This window comes from Trachypithecus francoisi, unplaced genomic scaffold (assembly GCF_009764315.1).
Source record: "Trachypithecus francoisi isolate TF-2019V2 unplaced genomic scaffold, Tfra_2.0 Lachesis_group4, whole genome shotgun sequence".
NCBI lineage: Eukaryota > Metazoa > Chordata > Mammalia > Primates > Cercopithecidae > Trachypithecus > Trachypithecus francoisi.
Window position 1 is genome coordinate 128,656,266 of NW_022681469.1, and position 22,176 is coordinate 128,678,441.

At 42.6% G+C, this 22,176-nt stretch overlaps 1 protein-coding gene across 2 annotated transcripts in view; it reads left to right on the forward strand.

Moving 5' to 3' along the window:
- BMPER (BMP binding endothelial regulator) overlaps window positions 1–22,176 on the forward strand; it is a 253,600-nt gene that overhangs the window by 179,879 nt on the left and 51,545 nt on the right. For both annotated transcript variants that reach the window (XM_033193504.1, XM_033193505.1), the window contains one exon: window positions 4,433–4,769. In XM_033193504.1, the coding sequence (XP_033049395.1) occupies window positions 4,433–4,769 (337 nt within the window). The remainder of the gene's footprint in view (window positions 1–4,432; window positions 4,770–22,176) is intronic.

A 22,176-nucleotide genomic window follows, 5' to 3' on the forward strand; every position in this document is an offset into this window, starting at 1 on the left:
AAAGGGCACTTTCTCCAAAATAGCAAGTTTCTTCAAAACAGCAAGCCTGCAGCTGGAAAATGGGAGATGGGAGGAATGACTATTTGACCCCGCAGTTTATGTACTCTGTGCTTACGAGGGGATCATTTGGCAGGGTAGCACAGGTGGCTGTGCAGTTTGGGTGGAATTAGGCTGTAGTTGCTTAACTAATATAAAAAGCGGGGTAGAACTAAGGCTTAGTAGCTTGAGAGAGCATTACCCACTTCCACCACACACTCCCACCTCAACTCTTGACACTTAGCAAATAATTCAAAAATATTTCCTTTCTACCATCTGTTCACTTCATCAACTTTACCTGAAAGATTATATCACATCTACCTGAAAGCATTAACACATGGAGAACATGGCTTTTTACTTTATTTTTGGTAGAGCTGTACACTTGGTGAAGCCAGAGAATACATCCTACCTTTCCCCTTTCTTTGGTGTAAAACTTGAATAGAAAAACTATCAATTTGTAAACCTCACTATGGTATAGCTACAAATTTTGCACCTCCTCTCTCCTTTTTGCACCTTCTCTCTCCTTTCAGTGGACAACAGCAAAAGCAACAATAACAACCAGAAAACAAACAACACAAAACAACGATATCCACAATATTAAACAAAAACTACAAAAAACCCAACTAGTGGTCTGGAGCCAGGTCACACGTTTGAAGGGGAAAGAACAAGTTGGTAAAGCATTCACTGGTAAGAAGGGAAAATTGGAAGGCTCTTCCTTCAGTGGAAGGAATGTGGCTGCTGCTCGCATCCCCAGATGAGACATATGCTTCAGCTTTAGCCTTCTGACTCTGCTAGTTATTTCTACCCAATTTCCCCATGCAGAGAATGGAGAAACTCATCCCAGCTGCAGGAAGGACTATCCCCAGCCTCTCAAACCCTTCCACGTTGTTTTCATCTCATAAGATGCCTATTTAAAATATTATTTGGAAGAACAATTCCCTCAATTACAACTTATTAGTTTTTTTTTTTTTTTTTGTCTTTCACTACTGTAATCTACTTTGTATGGATTTTGCTCATGTAGAGGGTAAAAATATACATGCAAACACATATGTAAATGATATAGCCAGACAAAGGCGTCTGTAGTAGAATAAGTCATCCCTTCACAATAAGAAGCCTAGCATTGGTCTGTGAAAAATCTTCTTAATGTAACAATGACATGGAGAAAGAGGAAGACAGGAGAGTGAATTACAAATTATTCTCTTACTTTGGGGATTGTGTTTTATGAATGAGATGTCATGAGTTTTGAGAAGGGTTTACTGGAAACACGGCAGATCTGCATCTTTCAAAGTGTATGGACCACCAGTCCACTGCAAAGAAAGAACACAGTCATTCACCGTGAGTTGAATTCCCATGAACTCAGTTGCCCAAAGTCTCGAACTTAGTATATCATTGTCAGTAGTAAAGACGTTGGAAATCCCTGGTGCGTACATTCTCAACCATTTGTGGTACTTAGAAGAACAGTATTTGCCTGCTGTCTAGGAAAGAGATTTGTAGTTTGGAAAATTTTGCAACATGGAAACTCTTCAGAATTGTGCTGTGAAAGTTAAGACTTTGTATGGAATTGATTTTCTCCTCTCATTTCTCTTGCTGGGCAGCTGCCTGGCTACAGGCTTGTGAGGTCAAGTTTCTTAATACCTGACAGAGTGTATTACAAATCATCTTATAGTTTGCTTGTCTTCTTTCAAAATGGTTATTTCAGTGTCTTGACAAGCATGAAACTCACAATGTCTTTGGCTTCACAGATTCAGTATATCTACGTTACCAGGGTAATTCATTTATTTACTGAGTACATACTATGTGCTATATAATGTGTTAGATGCTAAGGTGTGAAGAAATAGAATTCATTTTCTATGATAGTTGTGGTTGCCAGAGTTGACATGGTGTTCTTACAGAGATCCACATGGGAGGTCAGCTCAACCTGTGGATTTCTAGCAGTATGTCCCTTCTCTCCTACCTGGTCCCATCACTGGCTTCTCCTTATCAAATTATTCCCCAAAGAGACTTTCCTGTGGATCTCTTTCTTTTTTCTTTATCTAAGTCTAATTTCTTTCCTGAACTCAGACTTTTCTTTCAACGAAGAAATCTCTAAAATTTTCTTTGGTCTAAGAATGTTTCTATTTCTTCCATTGACCATACAGTGATTTCCTCATGGGTCTTTCCATTTATTTCTTGAGAAACCCAGTTTTAGACTGAGGGTTATTCTACCAGTATCTCTCTTTGAAGTAACTCTTGTGGCAGTTGTGTGACCTAATCATAGGAATGCGATCTGTCAGCCTTCTCTCCTCTTGGACTATATCCAAACTTTGGGTGTATTGGCTTAAGAGTCTTACCTCTGGGTATTTCTTCCTGACCTTCCACATATTACTCTGATGTTGCTGCCTTATGCCAATTTCATATCTAGACCAGATCCTCTCTCTCTCTCTTCTTCCCTTCCACGCTCCCTCCCACTATTTCTCCTTTCCCATCACCACCTCATCTTCCAACTTCTGAACATTTGCTCATCAGCTTAATCTTGATCTTTCAGGAACAAAAGCAAAGCCTTTTAGGAGGAAAGTAGTTTTGCTCTTTCCAGCAGCTCAAAACAGGCATAATGAAAAATGTTTTTGTCAGGATCACAAGAGGAAAGACATAAAAAAAAAAAAAAAAAAAAAAAGGCCACACATGGTGGCTCATGCCTGTAATCCCAGCACTTTGGGAAGCTGAGGGTGTGGATTGCCTGAGCTCAGGAGTTCGAGACCAGCCTGGGCAACACGGTGAAAATCCATCTCTAAAATACAAAAAATTAGCTGGGTGTGGCAGTATGCACCTGTAGTCCCAGCTATTCAGGAGGCTGAGGCAGGAGAATTACTTGAACCCGGGAAGCGGAGGTTGCAATTAGCTGAGATCGCACCACTGCACTCCAGCCTAGGCAACAGAGCGAGACTGTCTAAAAAACAAACAAACAAACAAACAAAACACGTGGACACATTGGGGTAAGTGGACAGAGACCATTCTGTTAAAAAGAGGCTTCCTCTGTGGGTGCCATTCTTTGGAGACAGAGAGTGAATAAGAGAAGTCCCAGGGCCGAAATACACCTTGATCTACTCTAAATGTTTCCTGGTGTCCATGCCACAGGTGGCCACTTGCATTCACTGGTACAGAGTTCACCCATTCACTGGGGAGACTCAGGCACTGCCAGGGGGTTGCCAGAACAGTAAGAAAACACACATTTGAGACATAAAAACTCTGGCTAGAAAAGTTTGTCATCTGTTTTGGGTTGAGCCTCAGAAGACTCTTCATGAAAGCCTCTCCTTTCTCTTATGGGTGGTGTCTTCACACACAGTGTCAGAGTGGATATGATAACAACATTTCTTCTTGACCTTCTAGTCAGATGTATCTATGTTCTGTGACAGCATAACATGGCTGTTCTACCTGTGACCTAAAAATTCCACCATTCAGAAGGGTCATTGGCCAGTGTGGCTTCTGGAAGTGTTGGGCCAGCATGTCTGGAGGTATATGCATATTTTCAGACAATTTCTTCAGCATTTTAGATAGTCAGCTTAGCAGACCTAGAAGGGTCTAAGTTCTCTACATTCTGGAGTAAAGAGAGTTTCCTTGATGAACCTGCAGTACTGGCCTGCTGATGTATGCACAGGAAGAACTCTTGCCCATAGCCTAATAGCCTCCACCACCATCTGAAACGTTGAAGCTTTTGAGCAAACCCAGATTGGAAGCCTGAGGGATAGCAGTTGGAAGGGTTTCATGACGACTCAACCCCAAACCCCAAGAAATGTTAATCAGACAGTGTCCATGCTTCAGGAATGGTTGTAAAATAATGAGGGAGCAAATGTTCTCATTATACCAGTGTTGCCTTTGAAGAGGGTATATTCAGAAACGATATATTGATTGCTTTAATATTCTCATTATGGGAGGCGATTTGGAAATTTTCCTTTGGCATTGGGGGAATAATTACATGGTGGAATTTCTGGCTGCAAATAATTGCATTAAAAATAATCTTTTTTTTTTTTTTTCCATTTGCACATTGCAGTAGTCATTAGATAAATGAAGGCATGATTTGGGTCAACATGATTACTTTAGGAAAAGGGAAAAATATAAACCCTAGAGTAGGATGATCAAGGGATAGTCATCTATAGGTCAAACCAGGGGTACATAAGATGTTATCAGGACAAACTTTATACGGTTTAGAAATTCTAAGCTCCAACCAGCGTATGACTCCTATAATTTCACACATTACTCACTATAGTGAGATTAAGAGGTAACCAAGAATTTGGACCAACCCTTGGTGCGCCTTGTTGGAAGACAGTCAGTCATATGTTCTGTATAAGGATGTATACATTTGGGAATTATTAGTGCCTTAATGAGTGGTTGATTTCCTTTTCCTCTCCTCCTCCTCTAGGTTTGGAAATATCATGGGATGGAGACAGTTTTGTAGAAGTCATGGCTGCCCCACATCTCAAGGGCAAGCTCTGTGGTCTTTGTGGCAACTACAATGGACATAAACGTGATGACTTAATTGGTGGAGATGGAAACTTCAAGTTTGATGTGGATGACTTTGCTGAGTCTTGGAGGGTGGAGTCCAATGAGTTCTGCAACAGACCTCAGAGAAAGCCAGTGCCTGAACTGTGTCAAGGGACAGTCAAGGTAAAACTCCGGGCCCATCGAGAATGCCAGAAGCTCAAATCCTGGGAGTTTCAGACCTGCCATTCGACTGTGGACTACGCCACTTTCTACCGGTAAGTACAGTGTTTTGGGGGATGGGTTTGGGTTGCAGACCAATAATAGTCTTGACCTTGGAACATTGTGTATGAAATCTCTTGTTGTGCAGGACAAAGCTCAAAACCCAGGGTAGACATCTTTTTGCTGTTCAGCAGCTGACCTCATCTCGAGTCAGCCCCATTCCATGTCCCAAATCAGGAAATTCCAAGAAGTATTTCAGAGCCATGTCCTCCAGACAATTCCATGCTTTTATAGGTCTGCAGGTTTACTGGAAAGCTGGCTACACTGCAGGGTTTTTCCAAGTGTTAGCTTAACTCTGAAATTGAGGAGGGCTTCCCAAATTCTGGCCTAAACCACAGTAGTACAGGACAGAGCTGGTTCCCCTAAATGGAATCTCAAGTCACTTGGCTGCTTTTGGGTGTTTGAATGAGTCTGGTTATTCTACCTGAGGAACAGTTTAGGTCTGCCTTATGGTCTAGCCCAAATCAAATGTGCACGTGGAAAATAAGGAAGCAAAATGAGAATTCTTTGGATCTTGGCCATCTGTGAGACTTCATGTCCAGAGTCAGATGACAGTAGAAACAGGGCTTGAAGATGGAGGGAGGAAGGAGTCTTATTAAGAATCAGGACTCGATGACCTTTTCTAACTCTGTTTAACCCCCTACCACACAAAGCAACTGGTTACAAAGGAGACTTGGATTTGACTTCCGCACTGCAAGGTTGCGTTTTTGAGCTGATGAGTTTGGCCTGTGTATACTTCCATTTACTACATGATTCCATGGGTTCAAGAGCTATGGCTGCCTATAACTTTAACCACTGCGGGTGCAGGAGGAAACACGAGATGAACACAGTCCAAAAGGCCTTAAGTGATTTGCCTGTGCCTCTTAAAATTAGAAAACTCTGTGGTCTGAAGCCACAGAGAGGTTATTTTTACTCTTTAATTGCCACCAGTTTATTTCCCCTAGTTCTCATTAAATATGATTTTTTAAATTTGATCTTTGGACATAAAAGATAAAGCTCTATAAAGGCGGCTTGAAGTGGGGTGGAAAAAAGACTGTCCCTGTCATCACAAATCCCCAAACATGGCTGCATGTGCCAAACCATTTGGCTCTAAGTCATGAGTTTAGCTCCTTCAAGCCATTTTCCCGTTATAATTTGAGTTCTCTGGGTTGCCTTCTTTCTCCTCTGTGCACCACCCCTAGACTGACGTCTTGTCTAGTGAAACTGAGGGATCTTAACGTGAGACTTTGCAGTGAGTTAAGCAGCTAGATAGACAAATCTGGCTTTATTTGGAATCTAAAAACCTTCACTTGAAGGTCTGATGGAAAGCAGTAGATTATAGCAATTAAGAACTTTATAGTGCCCCAGGGCTCAAAATCCAGCCCAGCTATGCAACCTAAAACAATGACCTACGCTCTCTAAACCTCAGCTTACTTATCTATGAAGTGGGGATAATAAAAGAACCTACCTTGAAGAGTCGCCATCCAGATTCAAAAAGGTTATGAACATGAATGTATGTGCTTAGCACAATGCCTGCACATAATCAGTGCTCTATAATTGTTGCCATCATTTCTTCCATGATTAATTAAGTAATGAAGAAGAGTAAGGTCTCTTTTGGAAGCTCCTCTATCCTGTTTGCAAATTTGGGTTGGACCCTTCTCTGCTTAAAATAGAATGGAAAGGCTGTGCTTCTCTCAGGGCCCAGCAGCCTACACCTTTGATTTTTATCCCATTTCAAAGGAATGTATTGAAAACAAAAATTGGAGAGCAGGTCTGCAGAGATTAGTTCCTTTGTTGAATGTCTATATATTTTGCCTTTGGTAATTTATTTAGTGTTATGATTTCTGGACTGCAACAGAAATATGATGAGCGCTTCAACAGAAGTTATGAATGATGACTTGGACATTTATGAATAAAGAGCACTGGATTCCTTAGGTGGCCAGACAAATGCTCCCCTTCTGCCCTTAATGATTCTACCGCAGCTACGATGGAGGATGCTTATCTGTGAAAAGGGCTTGATGCCCTGAGTTGGGTGGCTCATAAGAATGTTCTTGGGATCCTTGTGCATGGAGATTTAGAGGCCAGGATGTGGTGGGAAGTGGGCTAGTGCTCTCCTGATCAGTGTCATGGTGTCATGGTAAAGTGCCCTTCCACAGTGGGCGGCTTCTTCCTGGAAAGGGCAGAGGAGCTCCGGAAGGAGAGCTGGGCAATTCTGCCTGCCCTGCCCTCTGCTGGTGATCTCACAGTGCAACAGGAGGATGCACCTTCATGAATCTTAAAGGTAGAGTGGCCAGTGTTGGCCAGATCCTGTTTCTCCCCCTTATTTCCAAGCATATATGTGGCAGGAGAAGAAAATGAACAAGGTGCAACATGGAAAGGTATTCTCTTCTCAGGGGAGCTCCAGAAAGGACCTAACCTCAGGGTTTGTAGGAGACTTTATGGAACGATGGACTGAGAATGAGCCGTGGGGAAGGGGACAGCAAGCTAGATTCCAGTCCAGCTCTGCCACTGTTAGCAGTGTGCCCTGGTGGCTAGCTGAGTTCAAGATCCTTTATTGAAAGAACTGATACACAGTAACTACCTGGCAGGATTGCTCCTCTGAGGACTGAGACCAGTGGGCGGTGCAGCACTGGCACACAGTAGTCCTGGCACAGAGTGTGCTGCTGTCCTGTGTCCCTTCCTTTCTGTGGAGAAACTCACCCCTGGATTGGCCGTTTACCTTTCTGGTTGTCCACATCTTCTCCTGATGTCATTATGGAGGACTGATTAGATAAATTCCCACTGATGAATCTGTGGAACAAGCTCAAAATGAACTGTTTCTCTTTTGTGACACTTCCTCCAGGTAGTGTAAGTGACAATTGCATTGCAATTGTTTAAAAACTATTGTTTTTTGTCTCATGAGAATGTCATGTGTTCATTGTACTTGTAAATAATGTTGAAAAAGTAAGGTAAAATCAGCAATCATATGACATCCCACACATGTAAACTTTTGCCTGTACATTTGATATCATTGGTGGAATTTCTAAAATGAACCCAAAAGTATAGTCAGATCTGTGACTGTGATACATTTTTTGAGTCCTTACAGGACTGACAAGACTTGCCTTGATATCGTGGATGTCCATATATATAAATTGCATTGGAATTTGATTTATTTTATTTTCCCCTCCATTCTCCAAAAAATACCTGTATTTTCCTTTAAGGACGAAGAATGAAGTAGCATAACACACCCAAATAACTTTCTGAGCACCACTGTCTTGTACCAGAGGGAAGAGAGAATGCAAATAGAGTATATTTTTCTGAGAAAATATTACCCATTTTGGGTTTCCTTAATCTTATAACAAATTCCACAGGGCAAATTCTTTGATAATTGTGAGATAGTGCTTCTTATAAGGTCAAAATAATAATGACAATTTCTCTGAATTAGGTTTTGCTTTTGAAATGTCTATGGTTAATTTAATTTTATTTATTTATTTTTTTTTGAGACAGAGTCTCGCTCTGTCGCCCAAGCTGGAGTGCAGTGGTGCAATCTCGGCTCACTGCAACCTCTGCCCCACAGGTTCGAATGATGCTTCTGCCTCAGCCTCCCAAGTTGCTTGGATTATAGGTGCCTACCACCACGCCCGGCTAATTTTTGTATTTTTAGTAGAGATGGGTTTTCGCCATGTTGGCCAGGCTAGTCTCGAACTCCTGACCTCAGGTGATCCGCCTGCCTCAGCCTCCCAAAGTGCTGGGATTACAGGTGTGAGCCACCATGCCAGCCCTGCAATGTCTGTGGTTTATAACTCCTATTTTATTTTGGTCTTTTACTCAATTTAACATTGTTAATAGTAAACTGTCCATTGTATAAGTACTTGAAAAACTACCACTCTGTAAATGAATGAGAAATGACTGCATAGTAATCAATATTTCTTCATTTTTTCTGTTTTGGGATTTTTTTAAGCTTCACAAATCAATTTGACCCATTTTGGCTTATTTGGCATAAAAATTCAATGTATAATTAAGTTCTTTTCAATCAGCATAGCTTGCTTTAATTAACTAACTGAATATGTTTGGGTGCAAAATAATTTAGTTACAAACTGCAGAAAAGTTTTAACTAAATGCATTGATAACACGTCTCAAGTCTTAGCTTTGCTAATTGACTTCTCAAATTAGATAACCCTGTTTAATAATTTTTTGCATTTTCCTTTATTAGTGCATTGCAGAGAAATTTCCAGGAGCTAGAGAAGCAGTGTATTGTGTACCCACCTGGAAAACTTAACGTGAAGTTGTGTAGATTATATTTGGATTCAAATGTTGGCTACCTCAAAGAGAAAAAGTGTTGGGTGTGTTCTTGTCTTCCTTTCTGCTTTTTCATCTCGTCTTCATCTCTCTCCTCCAGCTTCATGTTCCTTCTCCTTTCATGCCCCAGATGCCAACTGAGCCATCCAAGAGGATTAGGCAAGCTCCTACCACAAAGGCTCTCTGGAGATCCTTAGCAGCCAGTATCAAACCTACCTTCCCGCTGTGGACTTAGGCCACAGGATAGGACCAGCCTTGGGCAGCCTGGGGCACAAAGAGAGGCCAGGAGATGAGCTAGTGCTTCATGGGCCAAACTAGGGAAAGAAGTGATCTTTTATTCCTTATGCCTATGAAATACCAGCAACAGACTTTTTCTCTAACTCAGACTCACATCTTGGAAGAAATTTTTGCAAGTAAGTATAACTTTCCCACAAAGCAGAACTCTTTAAGTCAGGGCAGGACTGCATTTCAGAGAAGTCAGAAAAATGAATGTGAAGTGCAGTGAAGCCCAGACATTTAGAGACCACAATCATCTCAGGAGTGTTTTCCTCTCTGCACTCTCCTTGATGGGGTATCATTCACCAGAGCGAAAGTCCTGTTCACTTGTTCAGTTTGGGAAAGTGTCTGGGGATTCCCAGTCTAGGAAATGTTCTTTTCTTTCCATGCAGTGGTTTTTACAGCTGTAAGGAATTGAAGTCATGCCAGAGGATTCACAGATGTGTCCTTTCCTGTTGAGGTACTGGGAGGTAGGAGGTGGGAGGTCGTGCAGGAGAGCACTGGAACTCAGACAGGACCTTGGTGTTGGATATACTGGGATCCTGGGACTGCCAGTGGCTTGCTTCCAGGGGGAGATCACAGACTTCCTGAATGACTGACTTTGTGTGTTCTTACAAAGGAAACTGATCACTTATTATAAAGCAATAGAAAATACAGGCAAGGGGTACAGACTTTATGTGTTTGTGTACGAGAAAAATCAAATAAAATCAAATTATATTCTATAATTAAAATCAAGTCAATTTCCCCTACTTCAAAGAACAACATGCTTGAAAACATTTTTGTTGGCCGGGCGCGGTGGCTCAAGCCTGTAATCCCAGCACTTTGGGAGGCCGAGACGGGCGGATCACGAGGTCAGGAGATCGAGACCATCCTGGCTAACACAGTGAAACCCCGTCTCTACTAAAAAAATAGAAAAAACTAGCCGGGCGAGGTGGCGGGCGCCTGTAGTCCCAGCTACTGGGGAGGCTGAGGCAGGAGAATGGCGTAAACCCGGGAGGCGGAGCTTGCAGTGAGCTGAGATTGTGCCACTGCACTCCAGCCTGGGCGACAGAGCGAGACTCCGTCTCAAAAAAAAAACAAAAAACATTTTTGTTTACATCTTTTAATGACTTGTCAAGAACTGCCATTAGAACTAGGGTCCTAAATCGAATGAGATGTTTTATTTTAAAGTGTGACATTATATATCTTACTTTTATTTTTCCTTAGCGGACTCAACTGTTAGGGCACACTGACAGTAATTAAGGTATGCTGACACTAGGTGGCAGTAGACACCTCGTAATTAAGGTATGCTGACACCAGGTGGCAGTAGACACCGCAGTTGCAGCACTTATCATACTTCAGCCCTTAAAAGTCTGTTTTTTCTTCACGGCATCTGAATACACAATGAACATCCCTGCTTCTGAGTTCATGTCATTTTCCCACCTCCCTAAGATGCCTTCACTTTCTACATTGACTTAACCCATTTATGCCTAGTGTTCCATTTTTGGAACGCAAGGCATGTAGGAGTTATATCCTACTGCTCAAGGTCACCACCAAGGTCTGACTGAAAAAATAAAAAAAAAAAATGCAACCTCAGGCATGAATTAAGCTGAAGACACAGCTCCAGTTTCATCCTAGACTTTGGAAAATGCTCTTTAGTTTTTTTTAGTTATTCCAATTGTGCTCATTATCATTTAACTCATGTTCTATGTTGCACTGCTTCTTATTTCTTCAGCATTGGATTGTAAGTTCTCTGGGGAATGGGAGCCTCTTCTTTTTTGACCCTTTTTGTATTTCACCCAGCACCACCCCTAGAAGGGCTGCTCCTCTTAGCCTGCCTCTCACTGGCATCCTCTCTGATCTCCTTGTGACTTATGCTGTTCCCAATTCTGAGTTCATCTTAGGTCTTTATCCCCATGCACAATGATACACTTACAGTCAAAGTGTGCACACTTCTGTCTTTTCATGTAATAAACTGGTCAGAGTGAGAGAGTCTTTGGTCCACCTTTGATGCTCCAAATGCTGTGAGCACTTCTTATTGCACAAGTCTATTTGCGACTCCCAGTGGCAGGCAAGATGACCCTTCTGAATCTCTCCATCCACCTCTGCCTGTTTATAATTCACAAGTCTCTTGAACCCCCTGGTTCCTCTTCTATCCCTCAGGTATTGTTTGGGCTTGTCATCTTCTTATGAAATACTTGCCATCCACAGATGTTTCTCCCCTGACCTCTCTGTTTGTCTGAGGACCTCAAACTAGCCTCTTCTTGTATGGTGTTATAACAACTGAACCTCCAATGGGGTGATTAGTCCTTTACCCTGGCGTCACTCAGCGATTTGCCTGATAGTCACATCACTTGTGCCTTGTCATTGGCTCTGAGCCTTCTGTCAGGCTGGACTCAAAGCTTGATGGTGATTTCCCTTCAATCTTTCATTTGTTCTTCTCCATCTCACCCACAAGTAGGCTTTTTCCTGTTTGATCCATCCAAGTCACCCAAAACAAGGATCTTAAATAGCTTTCTAGCTACCTGGATTTTAGCTTCAAAATCTGGTCAGTCCAGTTTTCTTGGAACCAAAGTAAAAAGAAAGACACGAGTTGACTCAGAAAGGTATGAGAATGTATGGGACATCCTTTTATCCAAGTCTAAAATCCTCTTATGTTTAATTTTTCATCTTGAAGAAAGACAAATACTGTTTCTTTAAAAAGAGAAAACAAAGAAAACTGTTCATATCTTAATAGATAGATTAATCTTTGTGGAGAGATTGGGTCAACTGTATAGATAACCAACTTCAAAGTTAGAGCACAGTCCACACAGGACTACTTTCACTTCTGACACCACAAGTTTAGAGATGATCCCAGAGCACTCTCAGGTCAGGAATTTGCTAGAAGGAACTCAAGTGGTAATACTCATGGGTGTGATTTTTATTTATATTATAGGAAAAGGATATAGATTAAAATCACAAAAGATACATAAGGCAGAATCAAGAGATGTGTAAACACGGAGCTTCTGCTGTCCTCACCTCATGGCATCGTGGGCTGGCATTAACTCCTCTTGTCTGCAATATCCACTGGGTATTGCCAACCAGTGATGCTAAGCCTTTGGCGTTCAGAGTTTTTATTGGAACCCAATCACATACCACCTGCATGGATGACCTTATCTTCTAGCCCCTCTTGGAGGTGTAATGTGCTAATGGTTGTGGTCTTCAATTTCTCTAGATGTTGGAAATGTTATTGCATAGCCCAAAGCCTCATACTCAGTCCTATGGTTAGACTTTCTAGTGACCAGATGCCTCAGGCAAAAAACACACTCCTGTCAGGCAGGACATTCCAGGGGCTTAAAGATTGTCTCTTTGAGGCCAAAGGCAGAGGGCAAGATCAGACTCTCTTTGAGCAAGGTTAATTCTTTATTGCATAACTTTCCTAGCTCAAGGTTAAATGCCATTTTAATTTGATTTGATGTATTTAGCTTTAAGTTTATTTTAAGCATAAACATCCTGGAATTTTATAGTGTTTCTCCTCAGAAAATTACATCTGAGATGCAATTAGAGGAGGCTTTTGAGCACAGATTTGAATGAGTGTCACTGTAGCAGGTAAAACACTAATTATTTTGTAACATCTCTCTTGGCTGCTTAGGGAACTTCTTGATTACTTCTTAGTAAGCAGGAGGCAGAATGGTGTAACTTAATCATATTTTCATTACTTACGGGTATAAAGACCTTTGCATGCATGAGCATGAAGCTGACATGAGTAGTGTTTGCCTCATTTTACCGTGGAGCTAATTGAGGCACTGAGAGGGGAAGGGACTCATTCCAGGCCACCCGTGCCGCTGAGCAGCTAGCCTGACAGGCACACCTGGTCTGGGGGCTCCATCAGAGAACAGTCAGAGTGTGCACACTTCTATCACTGTCCACTCAGGTTTCCGAATATCCTGCTCTGCCATGAGCTCTCAGAGGAGGAGTTTATCAGTTATTTTATTCACTCCTTTTTACAGCTTTCAGCTGGACACCTGCTACATGCTAGGTTCTGTTGTAAGCATGGTGATTTGGGACTTAACAAGAGAGACAAAGCTCTTCCTTCAGAAAATCATTGCCTAGTGCGGGCAGCTATGCATGAGAAATAAGGCCATTCCTGATGCAAGAAGCGTAATGGAGGGAATAGGGGAGTGTGACAGGGTGGGCCTGGGGGTGGCTGGTGAGGTAGGTGGACAGGAAAAGACTGTGTGGGGAGCTCTCCCTTGAGTGGAACGTGCCCTCTGGGAAGAACCAGTGAGGAGGCAGACAGGGGAGCAGCAGGTCCCACACTGGACAGGACAAGGCCTGTTTGAAGACCACCATGACTGCTGCTTTTAGAAAAGAATCAGTATAATGGTATGAATGAGTGTGGCACAGGTGTCAAGCAGGCTTTGCGACCAGACTGCCTCGGTCAACTTCTGAGCTCCTTAACTTGCAAGCCCTTGCTGTTGGGCAGGCGAGTTCACCCATTGAACCTCCTGATAATTCCGCCATGTGTAAAAGGGGGTGCTGAGAAGACCTACCCCATTGCTATGAGGGTTTGTGTGAGGATTGCATCAGTCGTTCCAGATAAGGCACTCACCCAGGCCTGGTACAGAGCAAATGCTCAGTCAAGGTCAATTTCATTATTAATATAATTTTGTTATGGAAGCCTGTTCTGTGTGGTGTTTATCTTCAGAACATCCTTTGCCATCTGGTGCCAGTACTTGAAGAGGTTTCCTTCTTTATTTTACATGGTCATTGCTAGACTCATTCGGAATAACTTCTTCCAGTTCTGTGCAGAAATTGATACTGTTTCCTAAAATGAAACAAACGAACAAAAACAAACACTTTGGATTGAGTTAAAATTTCCATAATGTGCTTTTCATAAATTATGTCAATGGATAAGACTGAACTGAAGGGGAAGGTGCAGAAAGGATAATTAATTCCATAAGATGAATATGCAACTCTGAACTTGAGAAATAATCAACTCTTCCTCAGTGTGCTTTACAGGGTGGAGGCTGAGAAGGAGTTCAGGTGTCTTGTTTTGTTGTTTGTAGGGGTAGAATTCAGGCTGTAGGAAAAGAAGAAATACATGGCAAATTTTAACTTTTTTGATATCCATCTTTCTTGCCTTTATAAACAGTAATATGAGTATAATTTAATTTTATGTGATAATTCAACGTTAATGTTGGGGTGTCAGTTGCAGTTGGGACCACCTTTCCTAGGAAACCCTTGAAAGGGGAAGGGACTTCTGAGATCTCCTTGGTATTTCTATCTTTAAGCTTATGTCTTTTTATTTTAGCTTCCCTTTGCCTTACTGCCTTCTCCTCATTGGGTGGAGAAAATCATGTTAGTTCATTTTGTGTGCAAACGAAGTAGTGAAAGATTCTGAAAGAAGACTCAAAGTTCTCTCCTATGAGAAAGTGAAAGAACGGGAGGACATGAGCTGTATTTTTTCCCTTTTCACAGGCGTTATCAGACAGCTCAGAGCCAAGTTTATGACCCATTTCTATCCAATATACAGAATTTCCATGCATGGTTTTTAAAAAAATTAACCTCAAGCCTGGTTTTAATGTTATCTTTCCTGTTTCTTTCCTCTCATTCACATTTCATTTTATTTTATTCTTCATGTAGTTTTGTAAGCTGACTTAAATCCTTTCTGGAACAAGTTGGAGAGTAAGTGACAGTGGTCATTGGCAAAGGATCTAACACTTCTGAATTTCCATTTTTTTTCATTACGAAATAGAGATAATATCTTCACCCAACAGGTTCTCATGAGGCTGAATGAGGTTTCCCTTGTAAATCCCAGATGGAATGACTAAGGTATTTCTTTCTCCTGGTCACATCACCAGCAAGGTCTAGTGGCTCTTGTGAGAACAGGACTGAGTGCTATGGTTTCAGGTTGCCCTTTGAAAATCAGGATATCCACCTGGGTGCCAGAACTCCTTGCAAGCAAGAGGACCTGGGGTGAGTGCCTCGGAGGCAGCCCTATGTGGGCTGGTTTCCATCAGGCCACATACAGATTGGTTGGAGCTTTGATGCATTGTGAGGCCAGCATCATGACTCAGTGAAACAACATGGGCAGGCACAGCATCTTGTGAAATCAGCCGGTGTTCTGGCAGCAGCAGGGGCCTCTCAGAGAAGGCACACTGGCCTGTGTGCTATTTGGGGAGCAGTATCAGGGCTTTGGGCTCGGGCTCAGAGCTGTACTGGGTTTGACGGCCATCCAGGACTCTGTCCGTTTCCCAATCAAGTTGGCAAAAATTAAAATTGATGGGGGTATTTGAAAATATGAAATAGGAGTGGAGGCTTTTGCATTCCTGGACACTCCAACACATTGTACTCTGTTTATGTGGAAATCTGAGACTGAGTCTCATTTTTCTTCTGACTTGGCAAGTAAAAGGAGCAGCAGTGCTGCTGCACTGTCCATGCCGCTTGCACACAGAGATAGAGCAGTTGTGTAGCTGAGACCAAATATTCAGGAGGGTACACATTAAAGAAAAAAAAAACTTGGGGGTTGGCAGTTTTATCAAGGAAGAAAGTGCTGAGAAAATTATATTCGTGGATCCAAGGGCATCTTTTCTAGATTAATGGTCAATTATTCATGTCTGGGAGTCAATGAAATCAATCAATAATAAATTAAAATAGGCACATATTACCCACTACCAAAAAAGAGCATAGATTCTTTTACAGTCATGACTGATTGATTAAATAATGACACCAGGCACTGTTCAAGGTGCTGGAATTGGAAAGGAGTCCTCCAGGGAATGAGAAAGGAGTCCTCTAGCTCACAGAGCTTGCAGGGCAGGTTAATGAATGAGCCAAACGAGTTAACAGGGATGTGGAGAGAGAGGGTTGTGTTTTCTGATAGAGGATATGCTGGATGCTATGAGAAACGTGCTCTGCCAGGGGGCTGGCTTCCTGGAGGAGGTGACTTCTAGGCTGAAAACAAAAGCATATGTAGGGGTTAGCTGGACAGAAAGAGGAGTAGGAGGCTGGGGAAGAGAACAAAGGAAAAGATTCCAGCCACAGAAGACTTCATAGTCACAGCCATGGAGGCCAGGGAGAGCCTGGCACAGGCAGCTGAGAGACTGTTCTGTGGGGTGGTGCCACAGACTTCAGGGTGTGTGGACAATGAATTAGAAAGCAAAGGCAGAGGTCAAATTATTACAGTTTCATGCACCAGCATTCACCAAACATGGAGGGGGCATGCTGCAGTGTTTTCCACCATTAACTATGGGCAGGTTATACTGAGCAGGGGTTCAATAAAGCTCATGACTCTTCATTTGCTCATCATTCATTTATTTCTGAAGTAATTTGTTATACCTATTACATAGTCTATGTGTTAGGTCCATAGTTCTCAAGCTTTAGCATGAAATGGAATCACCTACAGAGCTGATTCAGTGGGTCTAGGTGGGGCTTGAAAATGTGCATTTCTAACAAGTTCCCAGGTTGATGCTGGGGTTCAGGAACCACATCTTGAGAACCATTGTGCCAGGTGAGGAAATTATAAGAACCAGTCCAGGATCATGCGGGTCCCCAGATTCCTTTGGGTCACCAAGGGGACTTAATTTTCTGAGTCCCTGTTCACTCAAAGACTTTTTTTGAGTCTTTGAATGAACAGGGCTTAGGTTCCTTTTGTACAATCAATTCCTAAACATTAGAAACAAGAATCCAAAGTGGGTCCCTGGTTAAAAGGGTTAGGAGCTATTCTTACGCCCACCTAGATAGACCAAAGTGGTGATTTGAGCTCAGTGGCATTTTCTTGGCCTATAGTAGTTTAAACTATACTCCTGATTTTTTTTTTTTTTTTTGGGAAAGAGAAAGGGCACTGGTTTTACTGCCTCCTCGTTCATGAAGTCATGCCCAGAGGAAGTGCTGGACTTGCTTGGCTGGGTCATATGAGAAGCCAGAATTAGAATCCAGAGTCAAAGTTCTCCTGGTCGCTGAGTTGCTTTCTGTAGAGAGGCCAGTGTGGGGAACCACCCTGGTAACTTTTAGATGAATTTCCCAGGACCCAGTAAGGGAGGGAGGAGAAAACACTGGATACAATGAGCTTTGTTGCTGGACAGAAATGAAGTCCAGTATTCCTGTGCAGAACTGCCCAAATCCTCTCCCACCATGCACAGGAGGGAGAGGACCGCAGCCAAGAGTACAGGCCCATGAGCCGAGAACAGCCAACAGGATGTATCTGTAAAAATCTGCTTCCTTTTTACTGGCTTCAGGCTTTTGAAGAGTCTGGTCAATGGGCACAGAGAGTAGGGAAATATATGATTTGCAAGGAAACGGGGAAATCTGGTGACGATACTGGAATTAATAATTCTTTTAACATGAAAGAGTTGTTCTTTATGATCCTTACCATCTTACCTAGTGTTTGGAGTTTAAAGGAGAGAGAGAGAGAGAGAGGGTGAGCTGGTTTCTTCATTGTATCCCCAGCAAATGGCCCATCTGCGAGCGTGAAGGTGGGTGCATTTGAACTGCTCAAAGAACTTGGGCCAGAAGACCTTTTAGAACTCCTAAAAGCTTTTCCATATGAAGAGGAAACCAGGAAATTGAAGTCTTCATTTTGTCTTTGTGATCAAAGCCAGGGAGGAAGGATATTAAGCAGATACTGACCCGTAGTTTTGTGGCCACTAGTAGGATTTATTGACATACGTAGCAACTAAGGACTGCAGGAAAGCTGAGGTTGGTATTTACTTCTAGAGAAAAAAAGATCAGGTGTCTGAAAACAGAGGGCTATATTGCTATAATGAGCCCATTGCCTTTGATAACAGGAGGTAATGACAATCATGTTAGCTGGCATTGATTGTTCAATGTGCCTGGAAGTCTGGGAAGCCTGCTATGTATTCCAGTGCCAATAATAATGGACAGTACAATAATAAGGCCAGGAGTAAGAGCTTACACTTTTGAGTGCTATGTGCCTGGCAGCAGCTAAGTGCTTTCCCTGCAGGTGTTGTTCCCTGTGTGGATGAAGAAACTGAGCTACAGGAGTTACCAACTTTGTCCAAGGTAACTAGGCAAGAAAGAGGCAGAGCCAGGATTTTGACCTGGGCAGAACTTGTGCTTTTGACCATTACCACCATAATGTGGTAATAGTTCTTGCTGGCAAGCCATCCTCACCCCCAAATTTTCTGTGTTTTCTAAACTATGCTAAAACACTGGGAATTTGCAAATGTTTCTTGTGCTATAATGCATTTTTATTTTGAAGGATTTTTTTACTTGTAAAAGATTTTTGTCTTTTCAACACAATTTTCTGTTTAGTTCTATTTTGACAAAATTGTCAAAATTATTTGGAAATAATATGCTGTGGTTTATGTTGACTGAATTTTAAATAAACCAATTTCATCCGTCTTCTAAGGAGAAATTTATGGATTTCTAAATAGTGGCCGTTCTCCACTCACATTGTCTTTTCTGGTCCGCAGTATTAATTCTAAAGATAATACACATTCATGTCTGATCCTGCTATACAAGACTGAATTCATCATGGAATTAGGATTTTTAATTCCAATGTCATGTACTTGTAAACTGTTTCTTCCCTTTTCATCTTTTGTTTCCAAGGACCGCTTAGTAACAGTTTCTAAAGAAAGAAACTGATTGTTTTTTTCACATCTTGCTTAAGATGTTCTCAATTGATGTGATATTAGCAACTTGGTGATTCTTAACTTTTGAGAAGCCACAGTTTTGTTTTTTTGTTTTCTCAGTATTTGTTTTTTTGAGATTCTGAGACAGCTGAGCCTCCTTTTGCCAGAAAAATGCACTCCTAACTTTGCATACAACAGGGGATTCTCTGCCTGGGGTGCAGGTCAGTGGACACCAGGTCAAGAAATTATGTTTCCTTCCTCCTTCCCTCTCTCTCTTCAACTCTCATGTAAATATTTGTTGAGCCCTATTAAATGCTAGGCACTGTGCTCTGTGTTAGGGTTACAGGGTGAGATAAACAGCATGGTTCCTGTCTTCATGGAGTTTATAGTCCAGTGAATGAGGAAGACACTCAACCAACATCCTCAGAAATAAACATGTATCTATGCTATGATATGTATGCTAAGAAGGAAAAAAAATTGTTGTGTAAGAAGACTGTATACAGGAGGGTCAGACCTACTATGTGTATGTGTGTGGGGAGGGGAAAAGCAGATGAATCAGGGAAGGCCCTCCATGAGAAAATGACATCTGGGCTGAGCTCAAAAGGGTGGGTAGGAGGCAGTTGGCTCAGAGGCAAGAGGAAGTGGTCTGGCCAGGGAGTGTTGTACTGCATTCGTGCACCTCGTAAGTACTGATGCAGCCAGCCCCTTCTGCTGCCTGTGCACGTGCCCCAAAGGCTCTGTGTGCTTCCTGTGCTGTGCTCTTCCAGCATATAAGGTCAATCTCATAGAATCTCACCTGTCAATGATTCATTCATGGGATGGGTCAAATCATTTTTCCCCTGAAGACATATCCCTCTTGTGGAGTTTTAAAGTGGATTTTCTCTTTGCTCTCAAAGGGATTCCACATTACTGGATTCATTATATCTGGTGCGGTGGCCTCAGGTTCCAATAACTGTTCTAGTTTATTTGACTTGCTATGATAAGCTTAGAGTCAGGGCCATGTTCCTTTGCAGAATACATCTGGGGTGAGGAAGATACACTTGCTACCCATGTACACACACAGAGACACACATGCTCAGACATATCCACACTCCCCAGCGCACATTCCGCAGTGTCACCACACTGGCATGAGGTTTAGACCCTTACTATTCATATCCCCACCCTCGGACCTGCAGCATCATTAGCTTGTTAGAAATGCAGACTCCCAGGCCCCACCCCAGGCACCCTGATCAGAATCTGCAAATTTGACAAGGTCTGGACATGATCTTCGTGCACACTGAAGTTTGAGCCGTGCTGGGTTGGTCTTCTCCATTTCCAGTCTGGCCTAGTCTGTGTTGTCGAATAGTTTAGTCCAAATGCTTCCATTTAAGGCTTGGGATCACACTGACACTTTTAGTTATCTGTATTTTAATAGAAGCATCACGACATTTTTTCCCATGCAGGAGAAAGGAGTCCAGGTAACTGTTTTGTGGAATAGATGGAATGTGATTCTAATGTTCAACAGATGTGTGTTCCTGCAGGAAGCAAAGGCACACCAGTCTCAGGCCCACAGCACCCCTCATTTCTGCAAAAGGCATTTCACCTGTTCATGGACCATCACCTGTGTGTCACTGGCATCCTTCTTCATTAGTTACATCAGATGGAAAATCTCTTAACAGAATTTTTAAATAATCAATGGATGATGAAGAAGTAAGGCAAGAAAATTGTGCACTAATCGGTGAAATTGCTCACAGTTATGAGTTGCAAGGTCACTTGTGTCTGCTTTGTCCTTGGTCCTCCACAGACCTTGAGCCACAAGAGGCCAGTGAAAGGCAGTCCCAGCATTGGTGGCTCAAGAATTTGGCCTTTCATTTCCCTCCTGGACCCTTTCATCCCTGTTCTCTGATTCATGGGCTCTGTCCTTCAGTTCTTGGGAACCGTGACCGACTTCCTGCCATGCTGGTCCATGTAGCCACCCATTTTCTTCCACAGGCTGTCTTCGAGATTGGGTAAGGGGCCCTTCCCATATCAGCCTCAGGCCCAGGACCCCCTCAGGTGGTGGAGAGTCACAGCTCAGGCCAGTGTACAACAGGCGCCTGCGTGTTAGTGTGGCAATGTCACTTTCCTTTGCACTTTGATGGCATCCCTTGTTTCCTATTTGGCTGCAATATATACTTTTACCCACCCACCTTGTATTAATTAGATCTTTTTCTAGTTGCCTGTGAAGAAAACCCATTAAAGTGGTTAAAGTTGTAACACATTTCATTTATAAAAATGAAAATTAATTGACTCACATAACTGAAACGCCTGGGCAAATTTCACTTCACACATGACTTGAATCAAGTTTCCATGAGGTCCCCCAGGTTTGCCTTTCCTCCATTTTTTTTTTTTTTTTTTTTTTGCCACAGCTTCCTCTGCATTGGCTCTAGTTTCAGGTGGGTCATGATCCTCCTCCCAGTTCCTCGTGGTTATAGCTTTGGAGAAATTAGACAACTGAGCGAGTCTTTTCTCCCAGAAACCCCGGCAAGCCTCATGCTCCTGGTTGGTTCTGATTGGGGCTGTCACCATTTCTAAACCAATCACCCTAGATGGGGAAATAAAATGAGTTGCTCTATTTAGACCTATGGTGGTCAAACTTCCGCAGGCATCACATTCATCAGGAGGGTCTGTGAAGACGAAATCACTGGCCCCACACCCAGAGTTTCTGATTTAGCGGGATGGAGGTGGGTGACACTGCTGCTGGTCTGTGGACCACACTTTGAGAACCACTGATTTAGACCAATCAAGGCCCCTCCTAACCACACATAGAGTGGAAAAGAGGTGTTCTTCCCAAGGCCATTCTAGAGACTCTTACTTGAAGAGAGGAGAATGGATATTCCCCTTTCTCCTTATTCCAGAGTAGTTGTGACACTGTTATTTAACCACAACTCCTGCCAATATGAGAGGAGTGACCTCTCTTCACCAGGCACTCTGCTAGGCTCAGGGCTGAGTTTGTACCCTCCTAACTTAGAGTGGGGGTATGGATGAACAGCAATAATGTAATATATGTAGGTGATTACACATACGTATATTACACATATGTAATAGATGAGGTGATTGCCACAAAGAAACACCGCAGAGGAAGAGATGGAGAGCAAAGCTGGGTTCTGGGGGCTGTTTCGCGTAGTACGATCAGGGAGGCCCTCTCGGATAAGGTGCACTGTCAGCTGAGATCTGGAGGAAGTGAGGGAGTGTGCCATGCTCAAGTTTGGAAAAAAGTGCTTTCTGAGCAGAGCACAAAGCACTTGGAGAGTTTGAAAAATACAAAGAGCCACTGTATCTGGCACTGAAGGATCTGTGG